This window comes from Vicia villosa, linkage group LG7 (assembly GCF_029867415.1).
Source record: "Vicia villosa cultivar HV-30 ecotype Madison, WI linkage group LG7, Vvil1.0, whole genome shotgun sequence".
NCBI classification, from domain to species: domain Eukaryota; kingdom Viridiplantae; phylum Streptophyta; class Magnoliopsida; order Fabales; family Fabaceae; genus Vicia; species Vicia villosa.
In genome coordinates this window covers 84,495,166-84,520,496 of record NC_081186.1, presented here as the reverse complement: position 1 = coordinate 84,520,496, position 25,331 = coordinate 84,495,166, and the positions used below count along the sequence as shown (strand labels likewise).

At 35.6% G+C, this 25,331-nt stretch overlaps 1 protein-coding gene across 1 annotated transcript; it reads left to right on the top strand.

Annotated features, from left to right (window-relative positions):
* Positions 1–3,678: 3,678 nt before the first annotated feature.
* LOC131619552 (uncharacterized) lies at positions 3,679–4,056 on the top strand. Its single transcript, XM_058890640.1, has one exon. The coding sequence runs from the start codon at positions 3,679–3,681 to the stop codon at positions 4,054–4,056; it is 378 nt and encodes a 125-aa protein (XP_058746623.1).
* The last annotated feature ends 21,275 nt before the right edge of the window (positions 4,057–25,331 follow it).

The following is a 25,331-nucleotide window of genomic DNA, read 5'->3' as shown; positions in this document are numbered from 1 at the left end:
GGAACCTCTTATCCCTTTACCATAAATATTTTCCTTTGAATAAATATGGTGCAAGATCCCCAAATCCCAAATAGAGAAAGGTGGTGACCATTTAATAAAATCTAGGTGTCGGAGAATTAGGGTTACAAATGTGGCAGAGACGAGAGTGAGACAACTTGTGGTTTGTGTTCTGGGCCGATCAAAGGCTCAATACGGGAGTTCCACATGTTCATCCCAACCATGCATAACCCAATAAAAATTATCAACGTATATAGTAAGCACATGTGAGACTCATGATACACTTTTCTAATATCCACTTTTTACACCATTCATCTTGGAATTTGTAACTAATTTGATATCTGATACATTGACGTAGGGGTGGGCCTGTAAGATTAGAAAAAATTAAAAAATCCACAGTTCATTGATGTGACTAGGTTTTATGATTTAGATGGTCAAAGAACCATTAACCCCTATTTTATTTATATTTTAAAATACCAACAATGCAACCAGTTAATTACACTTTATGGTATGACAGTAAATAAATAACATAATGTAGTGATCTTGTCTTTCTTTTTGCAACTTGTCATATGATGTAAAAAGCTGAATTAAACGATGCAACACAATAATAAATTATTTTAATAAGTTAGTATTGTATGAAGGATTATATATATATATATATATATATATATATATATATATATATATATATATATATATATATATATATATATATATATATATATATATATATATATATAGCAAAATGAGAGTATATCATCTATTCATAGAAATAAAATTGAAGTATAGTTTGCTCAAAATTCTAATTTATCTCTGCAATGAAACAAACAAAAATCCACAGTTCATTGATGTGACTAGGTTTTATGATTTTGATGGTCAAAGAACCATTAACCCCTAGTTTATTTATATTTTAAAATACCAACAAAGCAACCAGTTAATTACACTTTATGGTATGACAGTAAATAACTACAATGATGGTTTGAATTCTTTAATGAATGGTTGGGAAGGAAGAACCACAATGCTCACAATTTAGGGGCCACTTTATATTTCGATAGTAAAATTAAGGTGAAATCGTATACTTTTTATCCTAGTAAATGACGCTGATTATTTGAAATGAACCTAAATAAAAAATGAAGGTTAAAAATCCCAATATATGATGATGAAAGCTTCTCAGATGAAGAAATATACATACATACACACTGAAAATCAGATTAGTATATTGTTCAAGAGTGTGAAGTTTTTAAAGTTAGAGAATGTGTATTATTATCCTTCTGTCGGAGTCTGTGTGTTTACGAGGAAAATTCTATGTTGGGTCTTTTAGATTGTACGATGTGAACTATTGATCAAAATTTGATTGTCAATATGTGGCATTGATGAGATTAATGAATTCTCCATAGGATGCCTTTAGGGCGTCCTCAAAATACGTGTCTAAGTCATTTGGTATAATAATATATTAAATGATAATTTTATATTTTTAATGCACTCGTAAACTCATATCTTTATTTTCTTAAATTTTTTATATATTCATTTAATTTTATACTTTTCATAAATATTTTAAGGCTCTTTTTTACAAGACATTTTTTAAGCTTATAACTTATAAGCTCATATGACAATAAAAGACATATTTGATAACAGACTTTTCATAACAAGCTTATCGCTTATTTTACTAGCTTATAACTTATTTTTCAGGCGCTATTTCAAATAACGTTGTACCTTATAGCTTATCAAATAATTGAACAACTCATTTTACCAAATACTCAATTAGCTTATCAGTTATAAGTCATCAGCCATCACATATAAGCTATAAATTATCGGTCATCAACCATTAGTCATAAGCTATAAACAATCAATTAGCTTATCAACCAACCACTCTTTTAATCAAACAGAACCTTAATTAATACATTTTTAAAACACATATATTGACGAGTCAACCCATTTGTCTGCTTTAAAAAGGGGGCAGGTGATATTTCTAGACCTACTTTTTATTAGGTTAATTATTGGATTGGCATCAAATACATGCATGACCCATAGAAACTATGATTATCATCTTTGTTATGTGAAAAACTATAATTCAAGTGTTGTAACCGGTTACCACAATATTGTAACCGGTTACAGTTGTGAGAAACAGTCAAATAAGCTGAAAATAAGTGATTTTGTATAGGGTGTAACTAATTACGCATTCGTAGTAACTGATTACCATTGTTAGAATTTTTCTGTTTTGTAGCATTTATAACTGTTGTTGGCTTTGTGTAACCAGATACAGGAACGGAATTTTCAGTTTTTAGTTATTTGGCTTGTTACTTGTATCACAATCCACTTGTAAACATATAAATTCCTTGGAGATATGGTTGTCAAATTTAATGAAAATATTTTCACCCTTAATTACTCTTTCTCTCTCTAACTCTCTATCTCTCTCACAATCCATATTCAAACTCTCCATTTTCACCAACCAAGTGATTCCAAGTTCAAACATTTGATATCAAGAGTCTAGTTCGACCCATCAAATACCTAGTGTGCAACATGAATTTTGTCTTCCATGAAAGAACCCCTATAAACATACATGTCCTTAATAAGAAGAATTAGGACAAATGGTGCAATCAAATACAAGTGTTATTTGTCTACCAAGATGTTCTTGAAGAGATCAAGAATGGGGTGAATCCTCTTGTCGAAGGTGCAACAGATGCACAGCTAAAAACACATAAGAAAGAGAAGAATAAATATTTCAAACAATTATTTTTGATCCATTAATATGTGGATAGTGACAACCTTAAGAAATTTGATGATTGCGAATCATCGAATCAAGCATGGGAAATCTTGGAAAAGGCATATGTAGAGACTGATAAGGCAAAGGTTGTGAGGTTACAAACTCATAAACGTCAACTCGAATTAATTCAAATGGAGTAAAATGAGACAATATACGATTACGTGACGAGAACTACTCGATTGGAGAACCAAATATAAGCATGTGGAGTATTTGTTGCGGAGAAGAATGTTGTCAAGAAAAGCTTGCACTCTTTGACGACAAGATTTGACAACATAGTATTGGCAATTGAATAATCAAGGGATCTTGCGATGATGAACAAAGAGGAGCTACAAAGCTCTCTTGAGGCTCATGAGAAAAGGATGGAGGAGAGAAATAGTGACAAGGCAAAAGCGGAGATTGCTTTGCAAGGTAGTTTCAATGAGAAGAACAAGAAGTCGAAAGGAAAATGGCTCATGACGGGTAAAGGGGATTTTTGAATTTTAGTGGAAGAGTGTTCCAAAGTTCCAAGAATTCGAATTGTCAAAAGGGTGATAGAAACTGCAACAAGAATGCTGGTCAAGGAAACTTTAAAGGTGAAAGGGAAAAGATTGACAGAAGCAAGATACAATGCTTTAATTGTCAAAAGTTCAACCATTTTGCAAGAGAGTGTAACGCGAATAAGAAAGAACCTCAAGGGAATGAAGTAAAGGTTGCAAGACAAGAGTTTGATGAGGATAACACACACACACACACTCTTGGTCATGATCACAGACGGAGAATACTGCAGCAACAGGCTGCGGGACAATAGCAGCAGTTTCGAGAATGCTATAGAAACATGATGTAACTGGTTACGGGCAGCAAAAAACATTATAATAAGTGCGAAAGAGGGAGTTTAGTGCATCAAAGAATGATACTTGGATTTTGGATGTTCTACTTATATGACGGGGAGGAATAATTGGTTTGTTAAAATCAATTGTGCCATGAAGAACAAAGTGAAGTTCGCGGATGACACCATTTTAGCAGTCGATGGGATCAATGATGTTGTGATCATGAGAAGAGATGGTGTAAATTCCTTGATCAAATATGTACTGTACATTCTAGGAATAAAGGGTAACCTTCTAAGTATTGGTCAATTGCTTCATAAGGGTAACAAGATTCACATGAAGAACAAGGTGCTACGCGTAATGGATTCAAATAGGGTTTTGGTCTTAAAAGCTCGTATGTTTTCCAATAGAACCTTTAAGATTGAATTGAAGGTGATGGAGCATAGGTGTCTTGCTACAATAGCACTATCATCTTGGGCATATCAATTTTAGAGATATTAATGCATTGCAAAAGAGCGAAATGGTAACGAGTTTGTCATTGATCAACATACCGGCTGGAATTTGTGAAGAATGTGTGAAAGCAAAGCAACATAATGGTAAATTCAGAAAGGATGCAGGTTGTAGAACCAAAAATCACCTTGAGGTGGTGTATTTTGATGTTTGTGGACCAATGCAAGTTGACTCGATTGGTGGAAATATATATTTTATCACATTCATCGACAACAAGAGACAAAGCTGCCACAACTCCATGGTTGAACGACAAACCGACCACAAGCTCAAAGTTCTCAAAATAGATGGTGGAGGCAAATATGTATCAAATGACTTTGGGAATTTTTTTAATCAAGAGGGGATAGTATATGAGGTAGTGCCACCCTACACTCCGCAGCAAAATGGTGTTGCCGAAAGAAAGAATAAATCAATTATGAACATGGTGAGAAGCATGTTGAATGGAAGAACTTGCCGAAGGAGTTATGGGGATAAACGGTATCCAAAAACTTCCTATGTGTTGAATAAGTGTTCAATAAAAAAGCTTGAGACGATAACAATGGAAGAGGCATGGCCTAGATTCAAACTGAATCTGAACCAATTGAGAGTTTTTGGTTTCATAGAGTATTGATATTTGCCGGGGGAGCTTAGAAAAAAGATGGATGACAAGGGAGCATTGATGATACATGTCGGATATCATTCCACTGGAGGTTAAAAATTGTATGATGCAGCAAACAAAAGGGGTGTGATTGGCCAAGAATTCATTTTTGACAAAATTAAAGAGTTGCACTAACCTGTGACCGGCTACATAAAAGTTGTAATCAGTTACAACATTGAAAATCTAGATTTTGTAGAGTTTGAGAGTGTAGAACCAGACTCTGTCGAAGCCTGAATTAAAGAAAATATGAGAAGATCAACAAGGAAAAGAGGTTTTCCTCCAAGACTCCAATATTGTGAGATGTTCCGAGACAACAAAGTCAGTGATGATGGTGATTTTCTCCATTTTACACTTATTGCCGAATCCGAACCTGTTAAGATGGAAAAGGCCTTGAGTGATCCAAAGTGGACTTGTGCTATGAAGTAGGAGCTATATTCGATTGAGGAAAAAATACTTGGGAGTTAGTTAATCTACCTGATGGAATGAAGCCGATTGGTGTAAGATGGGTGTTCAAACTCAAGGCAAATCCCAAGGGTGAACTAATCAAGCATAAGGCTCGATTATTTGCAAAGGGATCTTTGCAAAGAGATGGAATAAATTTTGAAGAGGTATTTTCAATGGTTGATAGAGTTAAAACCATTAGACTAGTCGTTGGTATTATGAATAACAACTATTTGGTCTATCTATCAAATGGATATCAAATATGTGTTTTCAAATGGACCGCTTGAAGAGGAAGTTTATGTAGAGAAGACCTTGGTTTTGTTGTGAAAACCCAAGAGTCAAAGTTCTACAAAGTTGTAGAAAACTTTATATGGTTTCTTAAGGGAGTTTGGCTTCAAGAATTGTGTATCTGAACATGGTGTGTATGTGAAGAGGGATAAAAATAAAGGGGTGATAATCCTTTGTCTATACATAAACGATTTGTTGATCACAGGTAGCAATAAAAAGTGCATTTCTATGTTTAAGAGTGAGCTTATGAAAGAGTTAGAAATAACCAACCTTTGCCTCATGACATACTTCCTTGGTATTGAGTATCACAAGTCCAAGAAGGGACTGTTCATGCACCAAATGAGGCATGCACTATATATTTTGAAATGGAACATTGTAATGCTACCATTACTCCACCTAAACTGAGGCTAAAATTGTCGAAGAATGAGGATGGGCAAGATGTTAATCTAACTCAGTATAGGAGGTTGATTGGATCCTTGCGTTACGTGTACAATATGTAGAATTGGGCATTTAGTGTTGATATTGTGAGTATATTCATGGAGAGACCAAAGGTGTCTCACTTGGCAGTAGTCGAAAGGATTATAAGATACCTCAAAAGATATATTGGTTACGGAATTCCTTTCCTGCAGCGGACACAGGCATAAAATGCAATTTACTCGGTTTTACCGATTGCAATTGTTATGGAGATAAAGATGATCAAAAGTCTACAGTTGGATACATCTTTATGTTCAGTGGAACACCAACCTCTTGGTGTTCGAAAAAGGAACCGGTAGTGGCACTCTCTTTTTGTAAGGCCGAGTATATTGTTGCTTCGATGTGTGGTGTTAAGCCATGCGACTAGTGAATCTTTTGAAAAGTTGAGCAGCGGTGAGGGTGATGTTGTAACAGTCTTGGTTGATAACGCTTTCGCTATAGACATTGCTAAGAACCCAAATGCATTTGGGAGGAGAAAGCATATTTAGACGAGGTTTCACTACTTGCAAGAGCTTATTAGTGAAGGAAGGTTGATATTGATATATTGTAGAAGTGAACACCAAGTGGCTGATTTGATGACCGAGAGGGCCGCAATTGAAGTGCTCAAGAGATTGAAGATGAACATGTGCATGGAAGACTTGGAGCACTTGAATTAAGGTGGTGTGTTAAGTAAAAAACTATCGTTCAAGTGCTATAATCGGTTACCACAGGATTGTAATCGATTATAGGTGTGAGAAAAAGTCAAATAAGTTGAAAATAAGTGATTTTGTATAGGGTGTAATGTTGAAGCAGGCATAGCGGCAAGCAACAAAATTTTTGGAAATATTTATCCGGGAATTATCATGTCCACAGAGAATGGTGTAGAATGTCATTCAACGGCTTTTATGGTTTTGAACTTTGCTTGAATGGGTAAAAAGTATAAAAACGGAAAAGTAAATATCAACACAAAAGAATTCATTCTTCAGAAAGAAAAGACTTATCAAGTATTGCATACAATCTACTTATCACAAACTAAAACTTATCGAGCAATTATACTCAACCTACAATACTTGTCAATGTCATCCGGCATCACTCACACCCTAAGTCATTTCTAATCCAAAGTAGAGAGGACTACTATATCATCTCGACGACGATCTCTCAACACACTTCAGCAACACATCAGACATCCATATTAATCATATTGACGATCTCTCAGCCGACACAACCAACACATAAGCATTAAGCTTTGACACCCATAAAGATTATTAGCTCTAAAACTATCTCTAGATTTCATAAACTAACAGATAATCATTCTAGATAAGGAGTCGAGATGATATGTCTATAACAACCCAAATCCCGAGCACAAAGCAAAAATTAAGACAACAATCAACACAAATTTGTAAAGCAGGTTTTATATAACGCCATGGGCGAAAAATATACATGATTTCAAAGTAAATACATACACAAAACCCAACTATAAGAGAAAACACAAAGAGAAAGAGAAATGAACCGAAAATCTCCCGATTTATCAGCTCTGTTCGACGCTCAATCCACCTCCAATCATCCAAATGCAAGCTCCATAGTTGTTTTCTAACCTAATCCAACCTAAAAATGAGAGAGATGAAGTTAGGGAGCGAAAATCTCCAAAACCCCATAACCTTAAATGTTACAAATGAAAGAATATAAAGAAAAATTTCCGCAGGCTCGCTCAGCGAGCTGTCAATAAATATCTGGTACAGTGGATCTGGCTAAGCGAGATAATCAGGCTCAGCGAGCTCAAAAAAAATTTCTTCTCTATTTTGTGTTTGTGCAAGCACGCTTCAACTTGGCTAAGCGAGCTTCTGCATAATTTTCATTTTATTGCTCCAAAACTGCAAAATCGACGTCGTGCCTTCGACACTTTATTCCTCAAGGCTCCGATATGCATCAATACCTAGGAAAAGCTATCAAACGGTACATAAAACGAATCAAAACGCAACTATATTAATACTTACGCAAAAGTTGGGATTTTATTACAAAAACCAAAAAAATAGAATCGATAAGTGTCACAAATATATACTCAAAATAACGACATTTTGACACTTATCATGTAACCGGTTACACATTCGCAGTAATCGGTAACCAAGTTAGTATTTTTCTGTTTTATAGCCACTGTAATCAGTTACATGTTGAGTAGCCGATTACAGGTATAAAATTTTTAATTTTTAATTATTTAGTGTGTTGTTTGTATCTCAATCCACTTGTAAATATATATAAATACTTTGGAGAATATATTGCTATCAAAATTAATGAAAATATTTTCACTCTTAATTACTCCCTCTTACTCTTCAAATTCAAATCCTTCATTTTCATAAATCAAAGGATTCTAAATTCTATCACTTTTCAAATTTATATTATGGTAATAAAAATCTATTAATAATTAATATAAATTGAATAAATCTTTTATTCTTTTTTTTTTAGTATATGAAATAACTAAATGATATAAGTATTCTAGGATGAAGGTAGTGCTAGTAAATATTGTTCATTGACAAACTCATTTGTTTCCACGTCGATCATTCACATTCATGATTATGTAGGTTCACATATTTTCTATTCAGCACAAAATAAACATGGAAATCCTTTTACGTAGATGTGAAGAAACGATACAATAAAAATCAAATTTTACATTTATTGAAGAAAAAATGAAAATCTATAAATATAACAATAATTTTCCATAAATTCAGATAGAGATGGAGGCGCACATGGTATGCAAATACATGCAAGGTAGCTACAGCAACAGCTCTAACTTCACTAAGCGAATCACTATGGATGTCCACACATTAGTTTTAGATGAATTCCAAGATAGGGGGCACTTAGCTGCAGATTGCAGAACTGACAAATCCACGTGGACACTGATCCATTTGCATGACTTTTCCTTTAAGAAAAATAAAATTCTTCTAAAAGTATGACAATTGATTTTTCTTAGTGGAGAAAACAATTGAACTTTAGAGTGACAACAATTATAAAACATTAGTAATCCACATGGACACTGATCCTAGGTGGGAACAATACTTGGCCAGTGCCCGTACCTCTCGGCACGAGCTCTGAATTACTAGGGCCCCTTTCACCTAGTAACCAGAGTGCAAAAGCAAAAAAAAAAAAAAAAATTGGTTTAAATTGTTTAGTTGTTGCTTAAATGCATGTGGCAATTGGTCCCACAAAAATTAACTCAAACAACCAAAAATAAGTTCTTTCATTAAAGATGCTCTAAAGACCCTTAAAGATGTGTAAAGATATTAGTCATAGGAGAGAGAGTCCTCCACTAACTCCTGAGGAATAGGTGATTAGGAATAGGGGTGTTCGCGGTGCAGTTTGGGCGGTTTTGACGAAAAAAATCATCCGAACCGCAAGAGAAAAAATCGTGCGGTTTGGTTTGGTTCGGTTGGCTTTTAAAAAAAATTCGAACCAAATCAAACCAAACTAATGCGGTTTGGTTCGGTTCGGTTGATTCGGTTTTTTACAAATATTTTATTGAACCATACATATACAAATAGATGACAACATAACTTTGTATTTAGACATTCATACACTATCAAATAACAACAAAACTCGACATATTTTGACAACAACTTTCTATTTAATTTGTAAAAATTAAATTAGACAAAAGTGGAATAATAAACATAAAATAAAATAATAGTATAAAACAATATAAAAATTATTAGAATGAAACAAATAAATAGAAGAGACGAGATATTAGTGAAGGTGAAAAAGAAAAAAAACAAAAGAGTTGAGAGATTAGAGAAGATGCGCGATAAAAATGAAACTGAAATAAGGAACATTTGTATAAAAATGAGAAGGTGAAAAAGAAAGAATATAAGAGAGTAGAAATTATAGAAAAAGAGGAAAGATGTATGTGGCAAAGAAGACGCGATAATGCTATTAGAGATTTGAGAAGATCGGGACTAAAATCATGTGTAAGAACGAGAAAATTGTTCGTAATCATAAGGTTAAGGTATTATAGATTTAAGTTTGAGTTGGATGTGAGTTAAGTAAAAGTTAGGTTGTAACATAATGCGGTTTGATTCGGTTTGGTTCGGTTTACAAAATACTAACCGCAAACCGAACCAAACCGTGCGGTTTTATTAAAAGATGACTCAAACTAATCCGAACCAAATGCGGTTTTTTGCGGTTTCAGTTTGGTTTGGTTTGGTTTGCAGTTTTTCATTGGGTTGGTTTGGTTTTGAACACCCCTAATTAAGAATAGGTGATAAGTAATTTCTTCTAATTAGGGGTGAGCAGCTTTCGCCACCCAAGATTACTAAATCCTTAAGTCTAAATGGTCTCTATAAATATTTCTCTCCTCAAGGGAAAGAGATAAATCATTACACGCTATATATATTTATACCTAATCACACAGATCATCTGTAGAGTCTCTCACCTCACAAGAGTAGGACTTCAACAACCACCATGAAATACCATTGTAGATGACTTTTTGCCCTTGTGGGAAAGTCCTAATACAAACATTTTCAAACATGAATTAAGTAGTATGTTAAATTGCAATCTTTGTTTGAAAGCGATTGACCAAACAGTTTGTTAAGATTTGGTTAGTAATTAATTATTTGATTAAAAAGTAATTAAAGCTAGTTAAGTAACGTGTTGAGCAAGTTATGTTGTATCAAGTTTGTTTAGACTTTTCTTGTATGTAACCATTCTAATCATTCAATAAATTTTATTATGCTTTTGAAAGAACATGCATTATCTCTTCTTTGATCATTTCTTCGTGCTAAAAGTAGTAGCTTATGCACAAGAAACCAATTTTTTTCCATTTTTCTTATGTCATTCATATCAAATTGTTCCAATGCATGCTTTGTGAGTTGTAACAAATATTCTCTTTTTTATGGGTGTTTTTATTGTAAATAGTTTTCAATTTATATTGATTTGATTGATATTTTAAATATTAACTTCTTCTTCTTCAGCATTACCATTACAATCTCTACTTCCACTCATCTTATCACCCACGTCTCTTGGATAAATTAGCCTATCCATAGGTTAATAAAGACCACTAATGAAATCTTCTTAGGCAAGAAAATTATCATAAGGAAAATGAGGTTCTTGTATTTGCAACTTTAAACTGGTCATATAATCATGTATAAAAAAAAAATTTATGGTATGCATCACTAATATCCCAACTATGAGTAAAACACGTGCACAAATTAGTCTTTTGTTTATGGAAAATGAAGTTCTAGCCAAATGCAATTGTTGAGACATTTCTTACATAGTCTTTTATTAACAAATATATTACAACTCCTTTGTCCTCTTCCTTTGTTGGTCTACAACCTACTCTACATGCAGTTGTGTAATAGGATTTATCATACTCAACAATGCCCAAATGTTGTTTTAGTTCTATATAAGGTTATATTTGGACAGAAGCATGTTAGACTAATTTTTATGCATTAAAAATAAAAGGTCCTCTATTTTCTAGTTTTTATATTTGACTTATTTTGCAAGTTTAGATGCTTATATAGTGAAAAAGGAACTTAACAAGAATAAATTCGTATACAATGTTCTTACACAAAATGAGGAGGTTACTTTACTTGTAAGATTTAACTAATGAAAAAGGTTTGAAGATTTTGCTTTATATAGAATGATCTGCCAAAAATTCATCTTATATCTAACATTTTTTTACAAGTTTATTGTTTGGAGCTGGTTTAGTTGAAGTTGTGCATCAGCTTAATGAAGTTGATTTAACTTACTCCTAGTTAACTACTATAAATAATGTTTCTAATGTCGGACGAGAACTACGTTTTATCCCAACAATAGAAGTGAGGTAAATAAAATTGCCATAAAAAATAAAGTCTTATCACTTCGGTATTTAAAATATTGAGGTAAAAATTTATTAGCGCATGAGTTCGAACTTTAGTTTCAACACTTTTATTATTTATAAAAATTAGCGTTTTTTTATCTGAGTTTATCAAGAAAACCAAGGAGTCTTTAGTTTTTTTTTAATAAAATTCGTTACAGTGTTTACCTATAATATTACATTTTTTAAATAAAACTTAGTTACCGTGTTTACCCAAAATATTACATTAATTGTCCATGAATATCATAAGTTGAATCTTCAATTGCTTGATATTCTGGACAAGATCAAATACTAGAAAACTCTTTTCTCAAAACTAAAAAAAAAAGGGTTAGGTAAATTAATTTCCAGAAGATCTAGATTTTTTTTTTTTGGTTTATAACCACCGGTTTAGTCCGGTTCGGGGGAACAGCTCTGGCATCAAGTGGGTCAAGCCCCCTCCCGATTGCAGTTGCGGGGGATCGAACCGTGGTTCTCCCTACCAAGTCCAGCGCCAATCACCACTGGACCAACTAACGATTGGTAATTCTTGATATTCATAATGCAATTCATGATAGAGAACTTTTTATAATGGAAGTTATTTATGTTTCGCGCAAATCACTAATGGTAATATCTTGAGCGTTGATAGTCATGAAATTAATGGACGGCAATAATTTGATAAATGCCCTCGATTTTAATGCTAAAGTATCCCTCGGTTTTTAGAAAAATTGACGGGTTAGAACATTTAATTTACAAATAAAAAATATAATTAATATAGAGGTTTCAATTGTAACGCTCTATTTTAACGCTAAATTATCCCTCGGTTTTTAGAAAAATCGACGGGTTAGAACATTTAATTTTCAAATAAAAAATACAATTAATATAGAGGTTTCAATTTTAACACTAAATGTTACCTCGGTTTTTAGGAACACCGATGGGTTAGAAAATTTAATTTACAAATAAAAAATTCCTTTATAAGAGAGATTAGAATGTCGACGTGTCGCGCATGCATTTGAATCATATAACTAGAATAACAATAATCAACTATATAATCTAGTTGTAACATCTCTTATAAATGTATCAACGTCCTACTACCAACTCTCTGTTTCCTTGTTTCAAATTCCTTTTTTTCTTATAAAAAATGGATGCAAATCTATTATTCATTATCAATGAAAAGTATGCTTATTTTAATGATTTCGAACGTTTTGAACCAAAATTGAGGAAAGTTGTTAACAAATAAAAGTTGAATGGTTACTTTAACAATATTCTACATGGCCCCATATACACTAACCTCGTTAAAGAGTTCTGGTTGAATGCCTCTGTTGTTTCAGCTGGTCATCAAGAAATCATTCAGTCCTATGTTAATGCCACTAATTTATACATTACTCCATCACTGATTGCTATGACAATCCACTATGAAGAGTTTGGTAGTTGTGTTGAACATTATGAATTCAATAATGTCTATGCAACCCACCTTCACATAATTTTCGCCAACCAAAATAATCTCTCCACCCGTGCTTCTCTAATCTCAATTGAAAAAATTTGGTTTTAACTTCTAGTGGCAAATCTCCGCCCAAGAGAGAAAGAACTAGAAACGTTTATTTGGTATGACAAGCATCTCGTGTTATTCCTCAACTACAACATCAAAGTTAATCTTCCTCTTACCATTTTCAACTTCTTGAAGGAAATGATAAAGACTTCTCGGGAGGAAATAACTTTCCTCATACCTTATGAAAGAGTTCTTTCTATACTTTTCTATAAGTTAGAGATAGTTAGGGGTGAAGTTGAAGTTGATTTCACTAAGAAGTTTGAATTTGTTGATTAGTTTTCTTTGTTGTGTTTTTTTATTACTAATAAAATATTTCTTTTTTCTATTATTGTCAATTCTTGTTTAACAAAGTTTTTGAGAAATACTAATTAACAAAATAAAACATGGCATCTGAAAAAATACGCCAAGTGATAAATCTTTGAAAAAAGTTTTAAATGTGGCAAATGGAATTCGAAGTGAGGTTTCTTATAGCTATATTACCTTGGTTCTCAAAAAAACCGAGATAACAAGTTTTTTATTTTTTTATGGATTAAAAAAGGCGTTAACTTATGGTTGTGTTACCTCGGTTTTTTAAAACGAATACGTAATATGTTGTTTAAATTATTAAAAAAATAAAACATTTTGCACCTAGGACATATCCTCTCAGTTTTTAGCATGTTGGAGATGAAAGCTTTCTTATAAAAAATGTTATTCGTTGTAGTGGTTTCTAATTCAGGTAGTACAAGAAACTACTTGAAGGTGAGAAAAATACACAAAAAGGTGGTTGAATTGTGTATTGTGACCTCTTTTTGCTTCTTAAAAATAGATTCATAAACTGAATAAATTCATAGTCTAAGCTTAAAGAGTTAGCAACAGAAATCGATAAAGTGTAGAAGCAATAAGTAACAGCACATACAGATTTATCCTGGTTCCTCAACAATTGAGAGTAGTTCAGTCCTCTTTTCCAACAAGAGATTTTTCACTATAATCAAAACCTGATTACAAAATGCTCAAGTAAACTAGCTTGAGACTTCTTTTGCTCAATTAACCTAGAAAGAGATTATGCTCAAGCAGCCTAGCAAGAGACTTCCTTTGCTCAAGCAACCTATCAATAGACTTCCTTTGCTCAAATTAAAAACCTATCAAGAGACTTCCTCTATACTTATAAACAAACCATTTAGATGAATAGACAACAAGATGCACTTGATATACAATCACTGGTGTACAAAGAGCAAAGACTTCAACACTTGAGATTTATAAGATATACAAGATAAAAAAATATAAATACCATGTGAAATATAACAAATATATACAAAAGCTTAGTGGAGAGCTTCTAGTTCTTGTTCTTGTTGAAATTTATTGTTGTTTCTCTTGTTGTTATCTTTTTTCAAATACTTTGTTGTATGTGAAGATCTTCATCTTATGAGTAAAAGATTTATCCACGGTGTATTTCTCAAACATAGTAACCACAAGGATGTTGGAGCATACTAAAGAGTTTGTGTCAAAATACCTTGAGCCTTGCACTAGGAAACCCTAGTTGTCTTTCTCCATAATCTTCCTTTCAACAAGATAGAGCTACCTTGCACACACAGTATGGACCAGATGCGCAGTACTATGTTTTCCCAGATGTAATCAGAAGCTAAGATTCCAAGTGCTGAGTCATTTGCTTCTCTTTATAAGCTATTTAACATGGTCAGAACCAAGTTAATTTAGAGCTTATGATCCTACACACTTCAACAAATGTTAGTATATCCAAATGTTCTTTAAGTACTTTGTTATCATCAAAATCTGAGGAGTATGAACAAATTTTGTTCCACCAATCTCCCCATTTTTTATGATAACAAACAAATGTATTTAAGAACAATTGGTTGATCACTTTAACTAACTTGACATCATCATAGTCCGAGGTTTGTAAGCCCCCCCTGAGTCTAATATTCCAAAGGTTGAGTTTTGTAAACTGCCCCTAAGTCCTATCTAAGTTATTTAAACTTATTTTGATTAAACAAAAACCAATAGATTTACGCATATTAAAAAGTTCCTTTTATGGGTTCAGGTGCATATAAAAACATTCAAGAATGTTTTTATTCTCTTTAAATACTCCCATTTCTCCCCCTTTTGTCATCAACAAAAAATAATTTAGATAGAGAGATTGTTGAAATAGTATTGTGGTGTACTTTTCGTTATTATCGTATCCACAGGGATTATTGCGATATCACCGCCGTTCTATAGCCTATTTTGTCTTGAGTTAATGTTACTTTAAATTTGGGTTTGCAAAAGGTCATTCAATTCTTTTAGTAGCAAAGAGTAAATTAATGAAAGTTCTAAGTTAAAGAAAATGTATCAAGATTCGATTTCATCGACCTAAATTTGTATGTCTCCTTATAAATATACGTATATGAACATGGTAACGATCAACATAATTACGTATCGACGCCTATATCGTCCGTGTCCGCAACGATATAGTTAGATTTACCGTATTGTTTAACCGACGATTTCTCCACCGTTTAAACAATACAAATAACGTTTTAAAACCGATACTAAGTAAACATCAAACGCTAAATCCATGTCTGCAATTTATAGTTTGATAGATGATAAAGTTAGATCTAGATACAAATATTGATGTCTCAAACACTTATACCAAAGAAAAAGCTTAAATAAACAAACTAAACCATCTATATTGATCATCACTTGTTCATACACATATATTCACAAGAAAAACCTACAAAAGGCTAGGAAGATTACATCTTATCTTGATACAAAAGAGATTTAGCTATCCATGAAAATGGTAGCTTGCTCAAGAAGTAAAGGATGAAGATCAACAAGCATCAAAGGCGATTAATTGACGATCAAAGCTTCCAATCTTCAATTCTTTGTTTGCTACAGTGCACAAGTGTTCTTTAGCTCTCAAGATCAACCAACCAACACAAAATATCTGAAAACCCCTTAATATAGCATTTCTGAATTCTGTCCAGGGCGCGTCGCGCCCTCCAGCGCGCTACGCGCCATTACACTTAAAATTATAAACCGCCCATGCGCGCGACGCGCGCAACTCTCTGTCTGGAAGCTCCAAAATATCTTGCCCAGGACGCGACGCGCCCACATCCCAGCGCGACGCGCGCATACTTCTGCCAGTGAATCTCTTGTCAAGATCAAGACAAGCTCCAAACATCCCAAAATTGGCCAAAACCTACACAATCATAACTAAAACACATATTAACATAAAATGAAAGCTTAATATTATAAACTATAAATAATTATCTAAAACTTCAGGGAATTGCACGAATATCCGATAAAAACGGTCGAAAGGTGCCATTAAGTAAACTAAATATAAACACAATTTGGCACCTAACAACTCTCCCCAACTTAAACTCTTGTTTGTCCTCAAACAAAACAATGATAAATTACCGGGAACACAAAATATCACAAATGAAACAACAAGGTAGAAACAAGAACAATTGAATGGTTCAAATTCCAAAAGTACACAAAGATCAATCCTTACCAGTTTTCATCAAAATACCATGATAGCAATGCTAATCCTATATACAAATTCTATGTCAGAAATTCCACAAAGCAAAAGAAGTTCAAGAATGAATCACACCTACGTATTTCTCTACTGAGAGAACAAAAATGGAGGATCCTAACACTCACCAGACAATGACGCAAACATACCGAATTAATTATAAACTCATCTAAGCATAAGATATATAAAAAGTGTATAAGCATGAATCACTAAGGACTTTCGGGTTGTAGCTTGGCTTGGTTAACAAGGAAGTGTCTCATATCTCACGGCCATTGAATCGAAAATGTCAAAACCTAAGAGAGCATTCAAATTCAATTATCACAACCTAAACAACCAAGTTTACCACATTATTCATTACTTGCTCAAGGGTCACAGAATTCTTTTCTTTCTTTTTTTTTTTTTTTCTTTATTATTATTATTATTTTTTTTCTTTATTATATACATAAATATATATACCCCTTGAGCACTATCTTTTGATATATCCTCACCAATGTACACCTTTATTTCATTCTCCCCAACTTGTATATTACCAAGACATCACTAAGAATGCTCCCTATTCTAAGGCAAAAAGGGATCAATCCTTACCATATCAAATGGCAACAGTTCAAGGTAGAAAGAAAAGAAAGTCATCAAGATTCTATCAAAAATCGGTATAGAGATCTATATACAACATAAGCTTAACCGATAAGAATCTTGGAAAACGGCTCAAAGTGGTTAGCAAATACTCACACACTCACCGGGTAGGTTATATTTGGATTGGAAGTTTTTCTCATAGTGCAGAACAAAACGCCTTGATCACTTTCATGCTTAACACAATTTAATAACAATGCAAGATTAATCATAATAAAAACGAGTTAAAACGCACATTGCTGGTATCCAGCACAATTTATATATATACACAGTGGAAAGTCTCCTCACAACTACAGCTAGGCTAAAGTGATTCACAATTGAACTAATTTTATCCACAGAAATTAATGACAACTAATTTGTACAATTAAAAGCATCAGAATCGAAGGTACTTGATAAAAAAAATGATAAAGGATGTACCTTGCGCGTACAGTTTTCAACTTATATCATCACCACTCAAATTGTGTTGCATCATCCAAATTCATCGTGGCAACAAAAATTCGTGTTCCAGCTAATTAATCATCAGGACAACTTATCAAACCATTATTTCTAAAATATAAACACTAAACTAAAATAAACTACTTAAAAATAAATAAATGCAAAAATAAAATAAACTGAACTTATATAAAATAAAAACCACACCAAACAGGTGTTAACTATCCAAAGGCGTAAACTTAGCCTTTCAAAGTACCTCATCCAAAAGGATGGAACAAAACTATAAACATTAAAAACAAAGTAACTAAAAATTGTTCTAACATAAAACTAAAAACAATAAAACATAAAACAGTAAAACAAAACTACTCCTCATCGGAAGTCTCCGGATCATCCTGCTTCATCCCCTCCTCAGGATCTGGCCTGCCCTCAGGCCATGAAGCATAGGCAGATAAATCATCCCTGGAACCAACAGGCTGCTGCAGAGAAAGCTGCCGGATAGAATCCTGCAAAAACAAAAACGCTCTCTGATGCGCCATATGCATCTGATAGTTCCAATCACTTGCATCACCATACTGTGGACCAGCAGGCGGTGCAGCAGCAACCGGAACAGCTTGAGAAGCATCGGGAAGGTCAGATGCACCAGCAGCAACACCAAAAGGACGACCTCCAGGCAAACAGTACCTGTTAGCAAAAATATCATCTATAACACCATCCATGGGGATCATCCCACCAGTTGGGAACCGGACACCAGCCTTCCTGCACAAACCCATTATTAAACCAGGAAAAATCAACCTACATTTCACCCCATCTCCATGAAGAGTCCCATTCAGGGCGACTCTTTTCAGCTCATTCGCCACAATCCTGGACACATCAATGTTATCACTATTCAGAATACCCTGAACCAAACCTGTCGTATCAATGGTGAGGGAAGAAGTGTGACTCCGTGGCCTAATGTTGTAAAGGACCACCGAAGTCACCAACTGAGCCTCCTCCGTCAACTGACTACGAGTAAAAGTCTTTGGCAGCCCAGCTTTAGTCAGAGTATAGGTGAAACCAGTCCTGCAAATCCTGTCCCTAATGCTGTCTGCATCCCAATTTCCTCTATTCAACTTGGGATGGTACTGACACTCTTCTACCAAAGCAAGAGGGTTATCCAGAAAATCAAAAATAGCCTCTTTGCTAAAATCAATGGCCTTACCTCTCACCCATGTTTTAAACGGGTAAGCTTCAGTACCTGACCAACTGCTCGGAGGCAAGGCATTTGCATAAAACTCTCTGACAATCTCCACCTGATAGAATTGTGGTGGAGTGAACAACTTGTCCCAGCATGTTTCAGACAAAGCAGTCCACGCCCTTTGGAAGAGGCCGTGGTCAATAGGAACCACAGTTCGTTCACTCCACACAACGCGGCTTTCAAGCTCATGGTACCTCGCCTCTTGCTCCGGACCTAGAAACTTCGTCCGATCAAACCTGCCAGCTTGTGAGGAAGATCCCTCACCAGAACCAGTCTTCTTTCTCTTTAAAAAGGGTGCCATTCCTGCACAATTGCAATTCAAACAAAACACACAACAATTGAAATAAAGCTAGCACATGCTCAAAATTAACAGCACAATTCAAGCCACAGTCATCATCAATCATCAAACAGACCTATACAACAGCACAGACAACATAAAAAAAAATTCAAAATTGAACCCAGGGCGCGGCGCGCGCTGAACAGGGCGCGACGCGCGCTCTGCGAAACCCAGAAAAAAGCTTCATTTTTCTGCAAAACAGAAGAGAAGAACTTGCTTCTCCTCCCTTCTAAGGGTTCCAGCAGGCAAAAGATGCAGCAAAAGATGTCTTCTACCCTAGTTTTTTTTCAAAATTCCTAAATCTAAAAACCTAAACTTCTAAAACTTAAACTAATGGAAATAGAAGGGAAGAGAGAACATACCTTTGATGATGATGACAATAGAGAGACGAGAATAGTGAGGAAAGTGCAAGAGATTAAGAACTAGAGTGTGTGAGATGTTTTTCTTTTCTTTGAACAAAGAGGAGAAAGGGAAGAATGGAGGCAAAACCTCCAACAACCCTAAGAACCTCTTCAGCCACGAAACCGGGTCGGGCCCAGCATGGGTAGGCCCAAACCAAAATTATTTTTTTTTTTCAAAAATATGTACAGCGCGCGACGCGCGGAGAACCGGCGCGACGCGCCCTCATCTCTGCCAGGAAGGGGTCTTAGAACTCACAAAGCGCGCGACGCGCGCAAATGGGTGCGACGCGCGCTACACCAGAAACAGCAGAAAAACTGCATTGTTTCAGCACGCCCAAAAATACCGGTAGATCGCTTCTGGCTCGACGACAACCTAAAAATCCCACCTGCATAAATAACACAAATACAAGTGAATATATACAACTTGGGGTGCCTCCCAAGAGCGCTTTGTTTAACGTCGGTCAGCTCGACGGTCAAAGGCAATCAAGGATCGCCAAACGATAAAACGCAAGTTTCACGATTAAAATCGCTTCCCCGATACACCTTCAACCTCTGACCATTTACTACCCACTCTTGGTTTGATTTTTGGTCCTCTATCACAATAGCCCCTTGGCTTCTCACTTCTTTGACCAAAAACGGTCCGGACCATTTAGACTTCAACTTTCCCGGGAAAAGTCTTAACCGAGAATTGAAGAGTAAAACTAATTGCCCTACCTTAAAGTCCTTCATTCTAACCTTACTATCATGATAGAATTTGGTCTTTTCCTTGTAAATTGAATTGGACTTATAGGCATGCAATCTCATCTCTTCCAACTCATTAAGTTGGATTTTTCTTCTCTCTCCACACAACTTGTGGTCAAAATTCAAAAGCTTCAAGGCCCAATATGCCTTATGCTCTAGTTCTACGGGAAGGTGGCAACTTTTACCATACACCATTTGGAATGGTGTAAGACCGATCGGTGCTTTGAAAGCGGTCCGATACGCCCACAAGGTTTCATCTAACTTCATTGACCAATCCTTCCTAGAGCTAGACACAGTTTTCTCAAGAATTCTCTTAATCTCTCTATTGGTCCTCTCAACTTGCCCATTAGTTTGTGGATGATATGGAGTAGCTACCTTGTGCTTTACTCCATATTGCTCCAACACTTTTTCAAGCGGAGCATTACAAAAATGAGATCCACCATCACTAATTAATACTCTTGGCGAGCCAAACCGCGAAAATATATTTTTCTTCAAAAACTTTATCACGGTCTTACCATCTGCTTTGGGTGAAGCAATCGCTTCCACCCACTTAGACACATAATCAACAGCTACCAAGATGTATTCATTTGACATTGAGGAAGGGAATGGTCCAACAAAATCAATGCCCCAACAATCGAATACCTCAACTTCTACAATACTTTGGAGGGGCATTTCCTCTCTTTTCCCTATTCCACCAGTTCTTTGACAACTGTCGCATGAGGCAACATGGTGGTAAGCATCTTTGAACAAAGTAGGCCACCAAAATCCCGATTGAAGGACTTTTGTGGCCGTACGCAAACCATTAAAATGACCACCATAAGGCGAATTGTGGCAATGCCACAAAATGCTTTTTGCCTCCTCATCCGCGACACATCTTCTCAAAAGATTGTCACTACTCAACTTAAACAAGTGAGGATCGTCCCAAACATAAAAATTAGCATCGTTTAAAAACTTTTTTCTTTGATTCCAAGTTAGATCCTCCGGTATCCAGCCAGATGCTTTGTGATTAGCCATATCTGCGAACCAGGGTCTAACTTCTTGTACCATGTACAGTTTTTCATCTGGGAATTCTTCCCTCACCTCTTTTTCATTGTTTGTCACCTCGGTATTCACTAACCGAGACAAATGATCCGCAATCAAATTTTTCTGTACCTTTCTTATCTTTCACTTCAAGATCAAATTCTTGAAGCAAAAGAATCCACCGAATAAGCCTTTGTTTTGAATCAGGCTTGGTAAGAAGATATTTGATTGCAGCATGATCAGTATAACACACAACTTTAGAACCAATAAGGTAAGAGCGAAACTTTTCCAATGCAAATACAATTGCGAGCAATTCTTTTTCGGTAGTGGCATAGTTAACCTGTGCCTCATTTAAAACTTTGCTCGCATAATGTATAGCATGGAATTGTTTGTTCTTCCTTTGGCCTAAGACCGCACCAACCGCATAGTCACTCGCATCGCACATGAGTTCAAACTCAAGCGACCAATTAGGAGCGACAATTATGGGTGTGGTGGTCAAATTTGCTTTAAGTTCTAGGAAAGCTTTTAGACATGATTCATCAAAATTAAATTCCATACCTTTGTTGAGCAGATTACTCAAAGGCTTTGCAACCTTGGAGAAATCCTTGATGAATCTTCTATAGAACCCAGCATGTCCCAAGAAGCTCCTTATGCCTTTAACATTCACCGGAGGGGGAAGCTTTTCAATAACTTCAATTTTTGCCGGATCGACCTCAAGCCCCTTTGAAGAAACCTTGTGGCCAAGAACAATCCCATCCGTCACCATGAAAGTGCATTTCTCCCAGTTGAGAACCAAATTTGTTTCAATGCATCTCTCCATCACCACATCAAGGTTCTTCAAGCACAAGTCAAATGATGACCCGTACACAGAAAAATCATCCATGAACACCTCAATGCTTTTTTCGATCAAATCTGAGAAGATAGCTTGCATGCACCTTTGAAATGTTGCAGGAGCATTACATAGTCCAAATGGCATTCTTCGGTATGCAAAAACGCCAAAAGGACATGTAAAAGCAGTTTTCTCGTGGTCCGCCGGATTCACTGATATTTGATTGTATCCCGAATAACCATCCAAGAAACAATAGAAATTTCTTCCGGCTAACCTCTCTAACATTTGATCCATAAAAGGTAATGGAAAGTGATCTTTTCTTGTTGCTTGGTTCAACCTCCTATAATCAATACACATTCGCCACCCGGTCACCGCTCTCGAAGGAATCAACTCGTTTTTCTCATTTCTCACAACTGTCAATCCACCCTTCTTAGGAACCACATGCACCGGGCTCACCCATTCGCTATCGGAGATGGGATAAATCATACCCGCCTCTAATAACTTCACAACCTCTTTTCTAACAACTTCTTTCATGGTTGGATTCAAACGCCTTTGAGGTTGTGCCACGGGCCGAAAATCATCTTCTAACATAATCTTATGCATACAATAGGCCGGACTAATACCCTTCAAGTCGGATAAAACCCATCCTATTGCTTCTTGATTCTTTGTCAACACTTCCTTCAATCGATGCTCTTCCTTGTTAGACAAACCACTATTAATGATAACCGGCTTAGTAGAATTGTCACCGAGAAACACGTATTTCAAGTGAGACGGTAACACGTTCAACTCAACCTTTTGCTCTTCAAATTTAGGTTCATCCTTCAACTCTTCAATTTGAGTTTCAAATGGATTCATCTCCTCACAAGCCTCTAAATTTCTCAAGCAATCTTCGATTTCCTTCTCTTGATCTTTGGTGAGAACTTCGAGAGCTTCCATTAAAGTCTTCTCAAGAGGATTTGACAAGTGCATTTGATTCTCCACTTTCATAATAGCTCTTTCGGTAGCATCGATTCTAAAACAATCATCCTCATCATTAGGATGCTTGATGGCTTCAAAGAGATCAAGACATAATTCTTCATCTTGGTACCTTAATTTCATTAAGCCATCATCAATATCTATCATCATTCGGGCCGTCTTCATAAAAGGCCTTCCTAAGATCAATGGAATCTCAGGATCTTCTTCCATGTCTATGACAATAAAATCAACAGGATACCAAAATTTGTCAACCTTGACAAGTAAGTCTTCCGCAACTCCATGAGGATGAGCTGTGGATTTATCTGCTAATGATAACGTCATTCTCGTCGACTTCAAATCGTTGATTCCTAATCTTCTCACCATAGACAATGGGATCAAATTAATGCTAGAACCGATATCTACCAAACCTTTGCCTATGTGAACATTTCCAATAGACACCGGTAAGGTTACCCGCCCAGGATCATTCGATTTTATCGGAGTAGTGCGTTGAATTTACGCATTACAACAAGAGCTCACCGTTACTACCTCCGGATCCAAGAATCTTCTCTTCTTAGTGATGATGTCTTTGATGAATTTTGCATACATCGGCATTTGCTCTAATGCCTCGGAGAAAGGAACATTAATTTGCAACTTGCTAAAAATATCCAAGAACCGAGCATAGTGCTTTGCATCTTCTTTCTTTGACGGAACGGGAGGGTAAGGTAATTTCTTCACTTGTATAGAATCATCTACCTTCTTCTTTCCCTTCTCACTCACACTCAATTTTTTTCTCTCTTTTTCTACAACCTTCTCAAGAGTTTCTTTTTCCACTAATTCTTTCTCTTTCTCATTTTCAACTAAATCACCCTCAACATTTTTTTCTACTTCAATCACCCTATCTTTTTCTTTCTCAACAATTTCCTCCTCAACTATTTCTCCTACACCCATATCAATTTTTTTACCGCTACGAGTTAGAATTGACTTACAATGCTCACGGGGATTTTCTTGTGTAGTAGCCGGAAAAGGACCTTTGTTTTGATCGGCAAGTTGCTTTGACAATTGCCCGACTTGAGTTTCAAGGTTCTTAATTGCGGCATCCGTACTCTTTTGGCTTGCAATTTGCAATTGCATGAATTGGCTAAGAGTGTCCTCGATAGAAAGCTTTGTTTGTTGAGGTTGTTGATTGTAACCGCCTTGATAAGGATTTTGACGATTCGATGGGCCCGCTTCCGGCCTCCATCCTTGTTGATAACCTTGATTACCTCTTTGTTGGTAACCTTGGTTATTGTTGTAAGGTTGTTGTTGTTGTCTTCCACCATATCCTTGATTAGGATTAGACACATAATTCACCTCTTCACCCGGTGGAGGACAAAAACCTGTTTGATGGTCACCCCTACACAATTCACAACACATCACATGTTGATTTTTAGAAGGGCTCCCATTTATCTCTTTGATTTGTTGAGGGAGTTTTGACATTTGTTGAGTGAGCAATTCTACTTGTTGTGTCAATAACTTGTTTTGAGCAAGTATTGCATCACTAGTATTCAATTCAAGAACTCCCGGTTTTCTTTGCAATGCACTACGGTTGTGTTGCCCTTGATGATCATTCAAAGCCATTCTATCAATGATAGCAATCGCTTCTGCAGCAGTTTTTGACATCAACGAACCACCCGCGGTAGCATCTAAAAGAGTTTTTGGTTGAGGTTGGAGTCCATTTCTAAAGATATGGATTTGAGACAACTCATCAAACCCATGACCTTTGCACTTTCTAACCATGGACTTGAACCTCTCCCATGCTTCATTGAGAGATTCATTCGACCCTTGAGAGAACACCGCAATAGAAGTTTTCGCTTCCATGAACCTATTGTGAGGAAAGAACCGATCCAAGAACTTCTCTTCTAACTCGTTCCAATTTGTCATGACATTATTAGGTTGATCAAGGTACCATTCCTTAGCTTTTCCAATTAAGGAATGAGGAAAAAGTCTCCTGAACACCTGTT